Source organism: Acartia tonsa, chromosome 10, assembly GCF_053477335.1.
Source record: "Acartia tonsa isolate MP-2025a chromosome 10, ASM5347733v1, whole genome shotgun sequence".
Lineage (NCBI taxonomy): Eukaryota > Metazoa > Arthropoda > Copepoda > Calanoida > Acartiidae > Acartia > Acartia tonsa.
The window spans coordinates 25,208,374-25,227,799 of NC_137269.1; the positions used below are offsets into that span (position 1 = coordinate 25,208,374).

At 30.9% G+C, this 19,426-nt stretch overlaps 1 protein-coding gene across 1 annotated transcript in view; it reads left to right on the plus strand.

Moving 5' to 3' along the window:
* The window catches only part of Meltrin (disintegrin and metalloproteinase domain-containing protein meltrin), a 143,455-nt gene that overhangs the window by 89,699 nt on the left and 34,330 nt on the right, over positions 1-19,426 (plus strand). Inside the window, exon 4 of the mRNA XM_080174075.1 lies at positions 11,541-11,776. Coding sequence (XP_080030201.1) covers positions 11,541-11,776 — 236 coding nt within the window. The remainder of the gene's footprint in view (positions 1-11,540; positions 11,777-19,426) is intronic.

Genomic DNA, 19,426 nt, shown 5'->3' on the forward strand with positions numbered 1-19,426 from the left:
ACGTATTTTCCCGGTAAATAGCTCAAACTTCCTATCCTATAGTATAGAATATGCTCTTACGAAAACAGGACATATGCTTTTTGGTTAATTTGCTTGAACTTATATGCCAGAAATTGTCTGCATTTTTTGTTTAAAATGTTTATAGATATATAGCTCAAAAAAAACCTTTTTGAAGTTTCTTATTATTTGTTTTGATGTTATGACTTATTTTTTTTTAACTATATATCGAATTTTTGAATTTTGTCTATATTTTGACTTTATTAGGTAATCTTTTATAATATATGAAAAGGATATGAAATTTGTTATCTATAATACAAAGTAGCTTGATGTCTGTCCGTCTGTCTGTCTGTCTGTCTGTCTGTCCCTTAAGATCTCGGTAACCACTGAACCGATCGGATTCTACTCTTCAGGGAATATACCTACTGGTCCAGTGGTGGTTTTAGGCTATTTTCTTGGGGGGGTGAAACACCCCCAACCCACCCAAAAATAAAAAAAAATCGAACTCCATAATTTTTTTTTTTTTACATTTTTTGTAAAATCTCAGTAACTGCTGATCAAATTGGGCTCTACTCTTCTGGGAATATACCTACTGGTCCTCTGGTGGTTTTAAGCTATTTTCTTGGGGGGTGGGGACACCCCAACCCCCCCCAAAAATAAAAAAATACCCACTTCCAAAATTTTTTAAAAACAAAAACCAGTAGGTAAACATGGGGCGAAATATTTTTTTTAAATTTTAATTTTTGTGTATGCGAACAACCTAGGTCTAATTTTTACGAATTAAATTTTTTTTACAACCTGGGTTTAATTTTTACAAATTAAAATTTTTGTGCATAAAGCGCACAACCTGGGTTTAATTTTACCACAGAAGAATAATTTTTTGAATATTTCTATTAAGAAGGGTTGACTTCCCAAAACTATATAGGGCGAAGCCCCTAGAGGCTAGGGGCGAAGCCGCTAGTTAAAATATAAAGTAGCTGCGCTCCTGATTATTTTCTATAACTCCAAAAATATTTTCAATATATATAGAACAAAATTGAACTTCCCATTGCAATTGGTAAGAAATAAATTAAAATTGAAGTCTTTTTACAACATGAAAAAACATGATAGAGGCTTCGCTACTAAAACATGATTTTGAAAGATGTTTATCATTTTGTTCCATGTTCTTTTTTATCAGATTGCAAATCAAAGAGTTTCCCTCACACATGAAAACATTTATTCCACTGTAAAAAAAAGTGTCTATTTTAAAAAGGTAGTTCCTTCAAAAGCTTAGGATTTAGTAGAGTGTGGTTAAGAAAATGATTTGAGATAAAATAACTTACGAAAGGTATTGAAAGTATGAAAACTTAATGATGGAGAGTTTAAATGCTATTCTCGCATATTTCTGATGGACTGGGTATTATTTATAACATTTATATATTTTTTGATGAATTTTATTTCAAAAAACATTTTTTTTATAAATTATGATAGCAAAATAGTGGAAAATTGAAATTTTATTCGTGGAACAACCTCTTTGGATTCTATGCCTGACATTTTCATAGATTTTTTTCCAGTGTGAAGTGCACGAGATAAAATTACAGGGTGGTACACACATGTATCAAAATATTTGTTTCATAATAACAAATTCCTGTGTCTAAATTTTGACAGGGTGTGTTATGCTTTTTCATTGAACAATTTTTCTATTTTAAACAAGGATGACAACATCCATAAAAGCGAAGCACTTAAAACGGTAGGACAAACGGACATTAACACTTGTATAGTGTCTAAACTGAATAATCAGAATATAAAAGTATAAGAGTCGAAGCAAAATTGTAAGTAAATTTGTTGAAAAACTGCTTAATACAGGATAATGTATATGGACATACTTACTTTTTAGGACTTGATTATAGAGTTGCTTCGCTTATAATATTGTTCTTATTTGTCCCAGGAATCAATATACCAAAAATCAGATCAAATGGATAATTAGATCACATAAATTTTTTTTTTAAATGTTTAAAATTAACGTACGGACATTCTGGTAATGATTATAGTGTTGCTACGCTTTCTAAATCGTACCTAACTACTACAGGAATCATCATGCAAAGTTTGAAATCGATAGGACATTTCTAACATGCCTAAATTAACGAATAAAAGCTATATACCTCGGACGGACGGACGGATCGACCCTAATTATAGAAAAGCTTCGCTTTTAAAAGGATATAATCAGCCATAAAAGTGGATTTAGTTATAAATTGTACAGTTTTTGTTGTTATAATTTCAAATCGAAAAATTGGAAGTATTTTTGAATTATTTAATAGTTATTTATTACATCGTATTATAGACAGCTTTCCGCGAATATTAAAATGAAACATCATAATCGATTTCGATGCCATATTGAAAATTTTATTATACTTCAATGAGGTTACATTTGAACTGTATAGAATATCAAATACTACTTATTTTGCTATATGTAAATAACCTATTGTTATAAACTGGACAACAATCCAATTGGGATGGGCAACTACAGGCTTCTTTTTATAATAGAGAGTGATAAAAATTGTAGAAGATTCTACAGTTGATAATTTAAAACTATTGTATTATATTAAGATTTTGATTAATATCCTTTTTTCATTATGTATCATTGTATTAAGTGATGTTTATGCGTGTAAGCCTATATGATGTTCTTTTGTCTGTATTGCTGCTTTCTGTTAGGTTCTCTTTCGTGTATAAATATATGTAAAGTTATGATTAGACACATAACAGGAGACAATGACCTAAAGGAAATTGTCAAAACTCTTATTTTATCTCTTTCTCTCCCTGTCATTATCATTTAAAACAACTTCGATACCATAGTCTTTTTTTATTCTTGAAAAACAAGATTGCCTCTCTATCATATACTAGCGGCTTCGCCCCTAGCCTCTAGGGGCTTTGCCCCAAGAGGTTTGATCAAACCAATTTTTCTATTTTAGATTTAAAAGAAAATTTTTTTTTTAATTTCTTAGGGGGGGGAAATTTTTTTTAGGGGGGGGGTGTAGTCGACCCCACTATTTTAATTTAAGTTTTAAAAAGAAATTTTTTTTAGGGGGGGGTATTTTTCATTTTTGGGGGGGTTAGGGGTGTCCCATCCCCCAAGAAAATAGTTATAAACCTACCCAGGACCTATGAGAAGCTACCCTGTAAAGGAGAACCCGATCGGTTCAGTGGTTAGCGAGATCCTTCGCTACAAACAAACAGGCAGACAGACAGATAGACAAACAAACATTGTTCTACTTTGTATTATAGATATAATCATGTGATTGCCCACACTGCATGTATGTATAAATAAACATACAAATATGGTAATCTACATAGGATTATTCAAGAAGACAGACTATAACAAAACATATTTGTATAAAATTGTGTATATTTTTATATTCACAGTAAACATGTGTAATTGTATGCATACATGCAGATAACATTTGGCAGGGAGGGGACATTGGACTTTAAATTACACTGGTACCCAGAGTTTTGTTAGCTTGTTCTCTCAGTTGTTGGATTAAAAACTTTGGGTACATTTATCAGATCTTGATTGGTTTGTTCAAACTTGACAACCAATAATTTTACAGAAGTGGTAGATTTGTTATCATTGTTGTGTATGTAAATCAATATTATATATTCCATTGTCTTATCTCTTATGAACCCTGAGACAATGTATACAGCAGCACAAAATAAGTATTCTAAATGGGGATGGCAATCCGTCCAATTTTTGGACCGGATTCGGATTCTTAAAAGAATCCGTTCAAAAAATGGCGGATCCCGGATTCTAGCAATATTTTAAAAGGCTTTTTTTAAAAATAAAAAAATTTAAGTGCTACATATGACCTAAAAATTAATGTTCTTGGTGTTCTCTATAATTCACTTCTGAGAATCGAACCAGATTTTATATATAATGATGATAATCTTTGCCTTCAAAAAGGGGGAGTTGAAAGAAAAAACTGAAGACGCTAATTTTAGCCTACCAATTAAGAATCCGAATCCGCTATTAAAAAACGAATTCCGGATTCGGATTCCTAAATTGATAAAAAATTGGGCGGATTCCGGATCCCGGATTCGGATACGGATTGCCAACCCTAATTCTAAAACAAACTGCTGAAAGTTCAAATTAAAAGTTTGATAAATAATGAGTAGAACAGAACTTACTACCTATTCGCAGAAAGGACTTCATGACAAAGGTTTTGCTTTTTAACTTTGCTTTTTAAGATTGTTAATGTTTTATTATTTTTTAAAATATTGATAGTTTTTTTTATTTATTTTTCTTTCTTTCAAGAGTACACTAATTACGAGATCTCAATAGTGAACCCCCCTCAAAATCTTGTATCTATGAAACATGTTTTGTGTTAAAGAAAATTAAAATAATCAAAATAAAAAATGAGCACAAATTTGTGAGATTAATGTTTATGTTAAAAGAAATGTTTTTGCTTCAAATGACTTTTAATTTTAAGTTTAAATTTCTGGCAAAAACTTTGAAAATATAAACATTAATACAAGATTCTCTTTCATTGCTAATTTCTTTTTAATTCAAACAAATACTATTTCATCTTAGTTTTTTTTGCTTGTATTCTGGGAAGCTCGTCATAATTTCAGACTTAATGTAAAGTTGTAAACACGATACCTCTTAAACAGATAAAACTGTGTTAGTCCTAAAGATTTCTGCTGTGTCTCATCTGAAAAGTTTAATGAACATCTTAACTTGAGTGTAGGGGGGGGGGGGAGCGGTTATTGGCTAAAGGTGAAATAGCAAATCCTATTATATAAAGCAGTAAAGTTTTTTGTCTAAAGTTTAAGATTTCAATAACTACTGAACCGATTGAGTTCTCCATTTAAGGGTAGTTGTCAGGATGGTTTTAGGCTATTTTTTATATAAGTCTGATTCTGGTGATGGTTTTAGGCCAACCATCTAATAGAAAACCCCTATATGATGATATATAAAGTTCTAATATAAATGTATTCCTACTTTAATTAAAGAAAACAATATATTTACAAAATGTTTAAAATAACAAAACTAAAGCAAAACTTTATTTAATATTTATAAAGGAAACCCAATTACAAAACAAAAACAGTTTGGAAACACAATTATGGAATGCATAGATAATTAGATTTGTTCCATATAACCTAAAAAGTAAGTCAAGTCAATATTGCTTTTGTTACATATCCTGTGTTCTGAATATGGCTAGATGTATGTGAGTGTGTACAGTAAGATCTCATAAACAGTTTCATCCTTGATTTTAGACAATTTAATTGAGATACTGAGTAGGATAAGAGTCACTATACAATAATTTTGAAAAACTAGTAAAAAGACTTTCATTGTGCCTTATTGTCATAATAATAACCTGGTGTTAGGACTTTTGACAAAATAAAATATACATACTTGACTAAGTAAATAAAATAAATAGCATACAGAATTTTTGTCATACATATTTATAGTTAAGATTTCTTAATTGTTTCCAATATTTTAAGGAATCTTCATACAAAGCTTAAAAATGACAGACAATTCTAATGAAGCTGTCCATTATTGAAGGACGGACTGACCATTGCTTTAAAAAAGATATTTAATATTTCTATCTTTGTACAAAACATTATTCACATCAAACACAGCTCAAAAAATCCTCAAAACTTTAAATGCATAAATTCTGGAAATTCTAAATGAAGCGGAAAAAAAGTTTAGAAGAAAAACAGTTGTGGACTAAAAATATAGCAATATTCTTTGATTATTCGTTTGATCCAAAAAATGACCAACCCCCAAAATGTTCTTTAACAAGGATGGCAACATCCATAAGAGCAATAGTGGACATTAGATCCCTCTCCCAAATATTTGATACCATTTCATACAGGTTCTTCCATATATCTTAATTGATGTCCAACCCAAATGATGATATACAGAATTACCCCTTCTGAGATTACAGTTAGTGGTTAAACGCTTGACACTGAACCAATCAAAATTCAATTTAGTCCCGAAAGTTGTAAAGCAAACGTTATTTTAAAACATTGAGGACTTGAATAATAAAAAGCCCAATGTCCTTTCCCTCCCCGGGTTCTTGTCAAATTATTTTACCCAACCCCCCAAAAAACAAAAAAATTCCCCCACCATTTTTTTAGGCGTTATTTTATTGAGGAAGTTAATTCAAAATAAATGGCAGCACCAGAAATACTTATTTTTTTATTACTTCTTTTGGGCAAAGCCCCTAGAGGCTAGGGACGAATCTGCTAGTTGGTTTATAAGCTAATGGCTAGAAAGTTGGACCATATTATTCGAGTGGGATATTGTTGTTTGTTACTTAGTAGAAAAGATAAGAAATCGGAGTCAAATCAAAAACACTGTTAAATAAACCTGAAAATAGATAGAAAATTTCATACTAAAGAACAGAAAAATTCCTGAATGCATAAAGCATTAGGGACTTTATGAAGCTTCCTTAAAATAGCTTGCTAGATTTAACAGACATATAAGCTAAAAGCAGTATGAAAACATAATTATAGTATTCAAGAATCTTATGTTTGAAATAAGGCTTTGGTTAGGGGGGATAAAAGATTGTATATTAATGAGAACTTTTTAGTAGGTATACTTTTCTATGTTTTTGATAGGTTTTATGCCAGTTGAGCTGTAGAAATAATTTGCGATTCAGATGATTTTATGACGTGTTACATGTGCGGGTGTTAATGCACACCAAAGGTAAATGCACCTTCTTCTCGCTTCAGCACCAGCACTCAGATAATCTAATCTTTTCCAGTATTGCTTCGATCGAAACCGATTCATATCCGCTGGATTAGAACCGGTGCTTATCCATACTGAGAAATCATGTAGTGCATCGTATTTTAGACAACTTTTCACGGATAATAGAATAAAATTCATAAATTAAAAACCAGTTTTGTTGGCCCAACCCTTCTGGTTTTTAGTACCAACAAAACTTGCATAAATCTCATTTTACTGTCCGCGGAAAGCTGTCTGTAATACGATGTGATAAATAACTATACCCCGCCACAAACAAAACCTCAAATGACAATTTTAAGTGGAATTTGGCTAATTTTGTATAAAAATATTGCGCCTCCGGGCAATCATTACTGGATAGCTGGTAGCATGTCCTACTATATAATTGTGTTGGTTTGCTAGTTGGTAATTTATGAGGCAAGAAGTTACAAACTGCTATTTATATAGCTTTCTTCATTAAAAGGTCACGAAAGCCTACGACCAATACATCGTCGGAAAGAAAGCTTGACTAATAAAAAAAAAGCTTAAGACTGAGGTTTAAATGGCTTATTTAAAAAAACATTTACTATTATTCAGCCATAATTTGATTTTTATTCTGTATCAGGTCAAAAAATAGCGATATTTTTATTTATTATAACATATTTAATGGACTAAAAAATCAGATTTTTCCCTGACCTTACTCTGATTATTTTTCTACACAAAGTATTTGTTTAATAAGCTTCGCAACCTGTAGATGTTATTATACTTGTTAGATCTTCAGACTTTTTCAGTTTTCAATAACCGATAAAAAAATACTCGTCAAGTTCAATAAAACCATAAAGAGATTTGGACAGAATTTAAGAAACAATAATATCATGTATATTTTATCAACATTAGATTTTATAGGTATTTCAGTAAGAATTTTAAAAAACACATATATATCTAATTCTATGCTAAGAATTAAGAACCTAACTTTTAAATGCATGAAGAATTTTTTTAAGTACCCTTATACAGAAATATACTATAAAAAATTATAAATGCATATCTAAGTGCAGAATTAATGGTTTTATTGCATGAAAAATATGTTATAAAATATCTATGAAAATACATAGCTAATGACCTTTGTCTTTAATAAATCATATTTCATGAACAATGTTTGCCAGACAAAAAAAAGTTGATGGATTTAGGACATTTGCTGCTATTTGAAATTCCTTGTTTGGAGTAAAATAAATTCTGCATAGTATCACATCTGTAGGTATTTTTATTTCCGTAAAGACTTTTAAGTCGTCTTTTTTGAATAGGAGCCGAGAAATCATAGAGTAGCTTCGCTACTACAAGACAATATTAAAATAAATTAAAGGGGCTGGTTGGTTATTAGTTAGAGTGAATCAAAATTGTAGTTAATGCTATTGTAATTATTTCTGTTTTGAAGACTAGGACACATGCACAGAAATGTATGCACAGCACACCCTTCATTTTAACTTAAATTAGGGATAGGCTTAAGGAAGATTAATTTGCCTTCAAACGTCCTTTCCCTGCTTGATTACAATTTTAAAATTTTTAAAACTTAACTTCTTTTATCTGTATTAAAATACAAGCAAATAAAATTGTTACTATAACTACTTACTAGTATAGCGGCTGCGCCCGTAGAGACTCTATTCAAAGGGGCTAGACTTAAATCTGAAAATGCAATAGCCTAAAACCATCACATGACCTATGAAAGCTTTTCTAAAATAGGGAACCCAATCAGTTCAGTAGTTTAAGTTTTAGGCATAAAAACCATACTTTTTTATAAAATAAAAGTTTCCTACCTAAACGATGGAATTTGGCTAAAACAAAAGGGGGGGGGGCGAAAGTGACACTTTTTGAAACCAAAACTAAGAGTCAACAAAGGAACTCAACTAAAAAAAGGGTTACAGGTCTGAGATTTTGCATGGCAGTTGCTTTATAGGGGTACAATATGGAACTGTGAAGAAACGGCGGCGCAACCGCCGAAAATCGCCGTTTCCCGCCCTAATTTTTGTTGCCTTTTCTCGGCGGTTGCGCCGCCGTTTCTTCACAGTTCCATATTGTACCCCTATAAAGCAACTGCCATGCAAAATGTCAGACCTGTAACTCTTTTTTTAGTTAAGTTCCTTTGACTTTCAGTTTTGGTTTCAAAAAGTGTCACTTTCGCCCCCCCCCCCCTTTGAAGAAATTTTCCAATTTGTTCACCTACAGGCAAAGTTTTTATAAACAATCTATTGATTTTTAAAAATTCTATTAAATCTGTGTTAATGATTATTAAAAGAATCTCAATTGTTTTATATTTATGGGAAAAATTTGCATAGAACATCTATCGTGGTCAATTATTTCAAACCAAATAATAAAAACAATAATTTGGTAAAATCTGTAAAATCTTCATAGATCGAAAGGGATAAGACATTGGCCGATAAATTTATGTATATAACTAATTATGATGCACAAAATTAACCTTTTTTATAGATTACAAATACCCGACCAATTTAAATTCAGTAAAAGTCTCCAAGGAAAGGGCATGATGATATAACCAATCAAGCCTTGACTTGGAACCCCCACGTAGGAAAGAGGAAACCAGGTAGACCAAAAACAACCTGGAGGAGGGAACTCTTAAGTGAACTGAAAGAAAAGAAAATTCCATCTTTCAGCAATGCCTCAAAACGTGCCCAAAAAAAGGAAGATTGGAGAACCATTGTGCATGGCCTACGTTTTGCCGAGAACTAAAAGGCAATGATGATGATGAAAAGTCTCCAAAATCTGGGACAACGAGTAAGAAAGCATAATTAAAAACATTGAGGACTAGTGTAATAAACAGCCCCATAACCCCTTCCTCCCTAAAAATCATACAAAATTAAATACGGATGATATAAGTGGGATTTTGTTTTACTTTTTTTACAATATTGTTAGACTTATTATATATACATTCAATTTTATATCGATAAACCTTTAAAACTACAAAATATCTTGTTTTGTACTTGGATGACGTCCCTACACCTACTGGTCAGTTTGTACAACTCAATCAAGGTTTACTAAAAGTACCCAAAGTTTTCAAGCTAACGAATTAAAAATTTGTATTTATGAAACAATGGGGATTAGTATTTTTTTGTACAATGTCTCTCCCTCCCTGGGTTTTATCGGCTCAATAGAACTACAATAATGTTGTAAATTGTCTATTGCTATAGATGTTGGTTTTATCTTTGTATTGTTTCATTTCTATAATTGTATTATTTATAGAGTTTATCCTTTTGTTGTCTGAAGTTTCTAGGTTAAATAGTATATTCAAGATTAATACGAATTATCTTTTGACATTGCCTTTATTTTATATGTAACCTTAGGTTAAATTTCCATATTAACTAAGTCTGAAGAAACACCAGAACAGACAGTTTATTACTTGCATAAAAATTGAAAAGGAATAATATCTAAAGGAACAAAATACACAAGGCTCATGATTTATTTTATATAATGCCTCTTCTATATGATAAGTAAACCAAGCCCAAGAACCTCAGCCAGAAATAGATTTAGCTTAAGAATTGCATTTAAAAGCAGAGATGGAAAAAACCAGGTTTTTTTTGTTTTTTTGGTTTAAACCAGGTTTTTTTGTTTTGTTTTTTGATAAAAACCATTTTTTTTTGGATTTTTTAATAATATCCAAATTATAGGCTTGCCCCCATCCCTCTTTTTTCACCCCCTCCCCCTTTTTCTCACCCCCGAAACGGGGGGTGCCCAAATCTGCCCAAAAGGACCCGAAAAAGGGCAGCCCAAAAGCGCCCGCCCGATTTGACAACCCTGACTGACAGTTATTTACTGTATTGTTTACGTTATGAAAAGATATAACTGGAAAGATAGGCCTTTTTAAGCTTGGTTTTTTTGGTTTAAACCACTTCTGCCATCTCTGTTTAAAAGTGCATTAAGGAACTTTGACGGAGCACCGGTTGTACTGCCGAAAACCTCCAAATTGTCATTTCCCGCCGTATTTATATCGACATTTCCACATTGTTTAACCTTAAAGTAACTGCAACGCAACGTGACATTGCTGTTTTGATAAGGACGACTTGAGTCCCCATGGCCATCCCCCCTATTTCCTCTTATTGAAAAATTAATTTATAAGTTTTGTAGGTGAATATAAAATTATCCAAAATTTACCTTTCCTTGTATGAATGTAATGATTATACATGTACATATATTTGCCACCATAAAACCAAATTGTTTTACAACATAAATGATTTATGCATTGAATACTTTAGATAACATGTCATGTAGCTTATTTTTAATCTTAATGGAATGTAAAGTTCCAAAAAATTTAATTCACAAAACATAAAAAGTTTGGACTTTAAATTCTAAATTGCAATTTAAATACTTGAAGGACTTTTAAAGGAAGTTTTCTGTGGTGGTTATAGACTATTTTCATTTCGGCGAAATCGCAGAAAATCTAAGATAAAGCCTACCTAGCTTTCGATCTAAAGTTTCTATGGCTATTAATAATCTGACAAATATTTAACAACACTTATCCTTATCTTTCCAATATAATATTTGTTTGTAAAGGGTGATTTATTTCCATATCATTACATATAAACTTTCTATAAACAAGTAAGTTGACATCTTTAAAAGGGAAGCCTAGACTACCTTATGAAATAAACTATTTATGGGCCATATATATATATGTAGTTTAAATGCTTTAAAATCAAACTATCTGTAAACTTTACACATGGACATCTTCCTCCATCCACTGGAGGCTAGGGGCGAAACATCTTACTATCAGACTATTAAAGAAGTTACGCTACTATACATTTTTAAACAAAATTAACGTCCTTTTTTTTAATTTCAGGGGAAGCCAGTTGTAAACTATCCTGTAGCAGACGAGCTCGAGTTTTGCCACTACCAGGGAACTGTCCGGGGAGCACCTGGATCCTGGGCAGCCATCTCTACCTGTCAGGGAAGCCTGCAGGGGGTCGTCTTCGATGGTGTTGAACTGCATCATATAGAGAAGGTGGAGAATGAAACGGAGTCGAGCTCAAAACATTATTTATACAGTCAACAACATTTACATCAAAATTTAAACAGGTACATAATAATTTTGGGTTATGTAATGGAAACGAAGTTGCGGGTTTCGTCATATTTTCACAGTAGCTTTTCTCCTATTTCTAGCCCCTGCGGGGGGCTCTAACCATGCGGGTCTAATTGCCTAACCCTGTTTGGCAAGCACCTAACCTAACCTAAAATAACCTTTCAAAAGCTACTGTGAAAATGCGACGAAACTGCAAATTCGTTTCCTTCCCAAGACCAATAATTTTTAGTAGTGCTGTTACTTTATAACTGTAATATGTGGGTCAGTCTGCCTTACAGTTGTTTTAATGATGTTCTTTTTATTATTCTCGCAACTTAAGGACTACAGAGTAATGCTTTTTAGAAGCTACGCCCTTACAGATCTCTAGGGGCACTTGATGAAAAGGGATGGGGTAGTTGACCCCCTATTTACAGTATAGTTTTAGAAAGAGAATTTTTTTCTACAAATTATTTTGGACCATTTAGTTATAAAGCTATAAATCTAACCAGGGCCTATAAAGGAAAACCATATCGGTCCATGGCAGTGAAATCTGTCGTTTCTCACAGACAGATAAACTTACAGACATCCTGTTATTTTTATATACAGATTTTTGATTACAATGAATTTCAATTTTTTAAGATATTCAAAAAGATACATATTTTCAACAAATTAAAAAGATTATATTTAAGATTTGTGGATAAAATGTTTACTATTTTGCATTTTCTTTGCATCGAAGCCACTCCACAAGTATTATATATTTGTCGGTCTTTTTACGCATTTTTGTTTTACTTTTTGCAATAGTTAATTTTTGTTACAGAATAAAAGTTAATTAATATTCACCCAATATTTTCATTAGTGCGCAATGCGGCCCTGCGGGGGGATATAATGTTGGAGGGTTACACTTTGGTGAACTTTTAATTAACCTAACCTTATAGATATCTAAAGGGTTTTATTTTGAATATCTATAATGATGCTTCATATCATCGCTCTTAAGATCAAATGTTTATTTTATGTGCAAAAAGATTTTTTGCATGTTGTATTTGTGCAAATTGATATTGACAAATGTGCAGAAAGAAAAATAAGATTTGTCACTGATGTAACATGCAAATAAAAATTAGACAAGGATAAGAAAGACCACAAATTTGCAACAAAAATATTATCGTCTCCCTAACTTTTATTTATATTAATGCTTAGGTAACATTATTTTTATTCCTTTATGTCTATTTGTTATTTAAATTTCTTCTACATTTTACTGGTTTTTAATTGTTAAATATTGAGAAAAAGCAAAACTTAATGGTGTAAAGCCATTTTAAATAAACTAAATCAGTGCAGCTGTAAACATAAACTTGGATCGAAATGGATGACAAAACTAGTACAAAATTAATCCAAATTTCGGCATTTTAAATAAATATATAGAGATGCTACGCTCATTTAAATGATAACATGCTATCAAATCTTTATTTGTTTAATGTCACTAAAATGTCCCAGCTTATAAATCATTTTTTGTTACTTTCAATTAAATATGTAACATCAAGTATGTAAGGTGTAGGGCTTCTAAAAAAATGATTATTCATGATTTATAGTCCCTAACTTAGATAGGTTAAAATCATTATGCAAGCCAAAGAAAAAATAATACATTTTTCTTAAACCAATATTTTTTTTTCTAAATGCTATATCCCTACCTATCTAACTTTGATGTTACATACTTTTGATATGTAGAATTAAGCTTGACATATTTCTTAATTGATCAATCATGCAGTTTTTTAGATTATTTTTCTTTGATTTAAATATAAATATATATAAATTTGTTTTCACTATCTATAATAAGATATGATTTAGAAGAGATCTTAAGGGATAAGACAATGGTCGATAAATGTACATTGTATATCCCAAATAATTTTAAACTAAATTGCTTTTTCTGTGGAAAAAAAATTGGGGTAAAAGTTTGGACAATACTAGTTTGGACCGACCGATTTAATTAAGAATTATTAATGAGCCGAAAGTTTTAAGCCAACGAATTAGAGAAGAGGTGTGTAAGAGGTCGGGAACAATACATTTTTTAGATTTAGGATTTAGAAAGGTTGCAATAGTCTCAAATATGATATGGACCTAATAAACTTAATAGGTCCTTACAAAAGATAATTTAATTAAATGAAAGTAATTTGAAAAGTAAATAAAAAGATTAACTTTCTGACTTTCAATTAATGAAAATCTATTCGAGGCTTTTACGGTAATAATGAAAATGTGCATTCTGTTACAGTTGGGCAGATAATAGTTATTTATTACATTGTATTACAGACAGTTTTCCGTGGATATTAAAATGAAAAATATTATATTAAAACTAGTTTTGTTAGCCCCGATGGGTGAAGGTTTATGGCTGAGAACTGGTTCTAATACAGCGATATTAATCAGTGTCGAAATTTCTAGATCTGATTTTAGCTTAATTCGGCGGGAACGATAGATTTTCGGCGGATCTTAGTTCATTGTAGTAAACAAAAATATCCGTTTGTATCTCAAGTGTCCACCTACTTAGTTAATATTTACTAAGTTGATAAGTTAAGTTCTTTGTTAATGACTATAACAACATGATAATGTACACTACAATGTACATTTACAATGTGTTCATAAGTATTAAGTTTTTAAGAGATGATTTTTTCATAAACCCAGCTGGCTTAGTTTTGTGCATTATCTAAAAAAAGTTGAGGGATGCCAACCAACAAATATTGTTTTCCTTCCACCAGGGGTAGAGGGAAAAGACTATTTAATTTGCCTTACTGTTTTATAAATTTGTTTTCTCTAGAAAATTCAGTCAGTGTTTTATGACCTCTCTACACTGCGAATTTTAAAAGAAAAAAAGTTGACCCTCAAAATTTCACCTTAAAGTGATACTTTTCTAATAGTTTATAGTCCACTGAGTCGTAAGCAGTAAGAATTAAAATCTATTAAGTCCCTTCTAACGAGATATTGGCAACTTTTTGCACACATTTTCGCAAACGGAAATTATTTTCTTTATTTGAAGTTTTTGTTAATAACATTTTCATAAAAGTTTTCAGTAATAATCATTTAAGATCCATTGTTGAGAAGAAATAACTGAAAAAATGTGTTCCCATGCAAAATAAGCTTAAAATCTAATGATTTTAAATATTTGCGATATAATGGTAAAAAAGAATATTTTTTGCTTTTTGATAGCCTGAAAATGTTTAATTTCGTTTTTTATTTAATCTATTCTTTGAAAAGACATGCATATTCTTTCAGATTTGAAAAAAATTAAAAAAATTAAAAATCGGAATTAATCAAAATTAATCTATAGCCTTTAAAAAATACTTTTAATATTTTGAACCTATATAATCAATAAAATCAATGGAAAATAAAATAATTTTATAAAATAAACTTTTGGAAAAGGTTTAAGATAACTTCATAAAAGTAGCATTAAAGTAGGATATTTTACTTGTCTTTTTTATAAATGCAAATTAAACATAGTTAACGACTATTTAATTATCAAGAATGGTAATAAAATATTTCAATAACCACTTAAACCTTTTTGTGGCTATGTTATTTACTTAAACAGAAATTCTATTTTGTCAGAATTATAAAAATAATGAAGTATTTTCCAAAAAGCTTGCAAAAAAAACGTAATTTTATCAAACTTACTCACAGTTTATAGCAGATATTGTTGTAAAATATTATTTATCAAAATAAAATCTTCAATTTACAACGTTTAAAACACCTGAAAGTAAATTTTAAGCAAAATTAGATTTATCCCCTAGATTTAGAGTAGCTGCGCTACTTAAAAAAACATCTAGTATTCAAACCAATCAGCTTATCAAATTGCTATAGACATAATTTGTTGGGTTGTTATTACCTGAAACATTTATTTTCTTTTTAATTTTAAAATGATGCTTAACATACTTAAAACAAGCGGCTATGCCCCCAGCGCTCATTAGGGGCACTAGAATTTGATCCCCTCCATTTTTAAATTTAAGTTTTACAAAAAAAAACCAAGGACTATAACTGTTCAGTGGATAGCGAGTTCCTTTGTTACAGACAGATATACATACATCTCATTATTTCCATATAAGGACTATCGGCTACGTACCCTTAAAGTCTCTAGGGGCACTTGGGGATAGGGAGGGGAGGGGGGGGGGGGGGTGGAGAGTCCTAACTATACCTAAGATGATTGTTTTTCAAAATTTTTAGAGGGTTATTTTTTGTTCAGGAGCAATTTTTATATGGTGGAGGCACCCTTCCCAAAATAGTTATAAACATTGCCAGGAAGCTTTAATGTAAAGAAAAACCATATCTGTCTAGCAGTTAGCGAGATTCTTTGAGACAAATAGATAAATAGTTATCATGATACTTTTATATAAGGATAAAAAAATCAAAGACGTTCAAGCTTTATTTTGGGATTCAAATTAAAAAAAAAGAGTTATGCGACAGGTTTGTGGGTAAAATGATACTTGGAGTGTCAAAATGCTGTTTCAAACTAACTTGAAATTTTTACATTGTGGGATCAGAACTGTGGTGCAATTTCACCCATTTTGTAACAACTACAAGGACGTCCAAGGGGAGGGGGTAAAGGGGTGATTATTCCCTCCCCCCATATAAAATTTACCCCCCCCTAACAGTTTTTTTTAATTGGGGGGTGAATATCCCCCCCCAAAAAAATAATCCTAAAAAAATTTAGAGAGCTTCATGTGCAATTTTATGTCCCCTATCAAGATTTTTTACCACAGCCCAAATTCAAAATACTTTATGGTTCCGCTAATAAATTTTGAGATTTCTAATATAAAATAATAATAAAGATGAACATCTTCTGAAAAAATTGTTTTTCTAACTTTAAAGATAAAAAAAAGGCAGCTGTTTGAAATATTTAAATAAAAAGGACCTAAAAACAAAGGTTGTTAAATAAAAGGGCTAAGTAAATTATACGATATGATATTTAGTCAAATTTCAAACAAATATTTTTTCATTAATTCATTTATAAAAATCAATATTATAAATATGAACTCACAAAGAGATGTTGTATATTATCATAATATATTTAGTCTGCTTTGTAAAACAAAACACACATTTTTCTTTCTTTAATGCAGGGATGATTTTGGAACAAAAAAAAAACATAAAAAATAAATTATTTTTAATTTAATTTGATATTATCGTACAATATATTTTTAAAAGCGAAGCTTTTCTATAATTAGGGTCGGTCCGTCCGTCCGTCCGTCCGTCCGTACGTCCGTCCGTCCGTCCGAGATAGATAGCTTTTATTCGTTAATTTAGGCATGTTAGAGTTGTCCTATCGATTTCAAACTTTGCATGATGATTCCTGTAGTAGTTAAGTACGATTTAGAAAGCGTAGCAACTCTATATTAATTACCAGAATGTCCGTACGTCCATTTTAAACATGTTGATTTTTCTAATTTTTTAACAGCAAATTTTTATGTGATCTAATTATCCGTTTGATCTGATTTTTGGTACATTGATTCCTGGGACAACAAAGAACAATATTTTAAGCGAAGCAACTCTATAATCAAATCCTAAAAATGTAAGTATGTCCATAAACTCAATAAACATTATCCTGTATCAAGAAGTTTTTCAACAAATTTACTTACAATTTTGCTTCGACTCTTATACTTTTATATTCTGATAATTCAGTTTAGACACTATACAAGTGTTAATGTCCGTTTGTCCTACCGTTTCAGTGCTTCGCTTTTATGGATGTTGTCATCCTTGTTATATACATAATTTAAGAAATATATTCATAATATAATAACCTGTCATAAAGACGACATATAAAAACATCATCCTGATAAGGAAATTAAAATATATCTTCAAAATTTTCAAATTCATTTTATATTCAAGAAGGAACGAGAAGGATTTGAATCTCAACATTAACTTGTTGTTTTGGTTGTATATTTATCATATCTCTTTACAGTTTATTGGTAAAGTTTGGTAATACTTTATTTCGAGTCTATGCCATTGTGTCTAACCAAATAACCGATAAAGTTTAGGGAAGCTTTATAAAGTTTTAAGTCTAAAGTCAAACTGAAGTCTTAGGAAGGTTTTTTTAACCCGTCTATCCCCTTCTAAGCCCTCTACATAGTTTTCAGTATATAAAAGCTACCTTCTAAAAGTTAAATTTCAGATTTCTGTAAATTGTAAGGCGTGAGTTTTTTTTTGTTTTAAATTGTATTAACCAACTACATTATTCTTTTTTTGCCAGGGGGGGCAGGAATATTGGACTGCAAATCATACACACAATATCTCATGCGATGGCTTAAGAACTTTGGATACTTAAATTAAATCATGAATGGTTGTGTCAAAGGGGGGAGGCGGATGTGCCACTTTTTGAAACCAAAACTAAAAGTCAACAAAGGAACTCAACTAAAAAAAAGAGTTACAGGTCTGAGATTTTGCATGGCAGTTGCTTTATAGAGGTACAATATGGAACTGTGAAGAAACGGCGGCGCAACCGCCGAAAACCGCCGTTTCCCGCCGAATTTTTTTTGCAATTTCTCGGCGGTTTTCGGCGGATGCGCCGCCGTTTCTTCACTGTTCCATATTGTAACCCTATAAAGCAACTGCCATGCAAAATCTCAGACCTGTAACTCTTTTTTTAGTTGAGTTCCTTTGACTTTTAGTTTTGGTTTCAAAAAGTGGCACATCCGCCTCCCCCCTTAGTTGTTACTCAACTTTTCAGCCACCTAATTTTAATCTATAGAATGGATGATTTTATTTGTCATCATTGGGTATGTACAAATCAATTTACCGTCTATTGTTTTATCCCTTCAGTTCCCTGGAATTTGCAGTTTTATACTAATGAGATGCAGCTCTGTATTTCTTTTACTTAAATCATAATTATTGTAAATATTATTTTGTGTTCTGCCTTTCAATCAAAAGTGAATTTTTTTATGGGTTGACATTGAAAAGTATAGTCATTTATGAAATTAAATTTGAATTTATTTGGAGTTAAACTGTTAAAAATTAAATTTTACCATGAAAAAAGCAAAAATACAAGTTTGAGATCCTAATGTTTGTTATAATGCATCGAATGATTTTTTTATCTATTTCTATCTATACTTTAATGTTTCCCTCACAAAATCAAATGCTATTTTTAAGAGCAAAGTTATTCTAGAATAATTTAAATTTTATTAATTTATATATATTAGTCTTCGGGTAAAGAATCCCCTCCCTCCAATATTTAAAAAAAAATATTTCTATATGAAAGGTGGGATTAACCCCTTCCTCCTTCCAAAAAAATACCTTAAACCATCACAAGATCAATAGGTATTTTCCCTGAAAAGTACAACCTAAGCGGTTCAGTAGTTAGCAAGATCATAAACTTCACACAGAAGACTAACATCATTGTACTTTGTATTATTAATTGAAAAGTGAATTACTCTTACGATTAGACACAACTTAGTAAGTCTCTATTTGAACTTTGAGGATGAAAGCTTTGTACACAAGTATATTTTATTTTTGTATCCAACTAAAAATCTAGAATTGCTTTGCATATTTTGTTCCTTGTTGATTGTGCATCCATTTATTGCAAGAAAATTGTCGATCTGTAATTTGAATTTATCTTTTTATTGGTTTTTATATCCATAGTATTTCATTTTCTATCAACAAATGCAATTTTCATCATAAAATAAAACAAGTACATCTAAATCCTT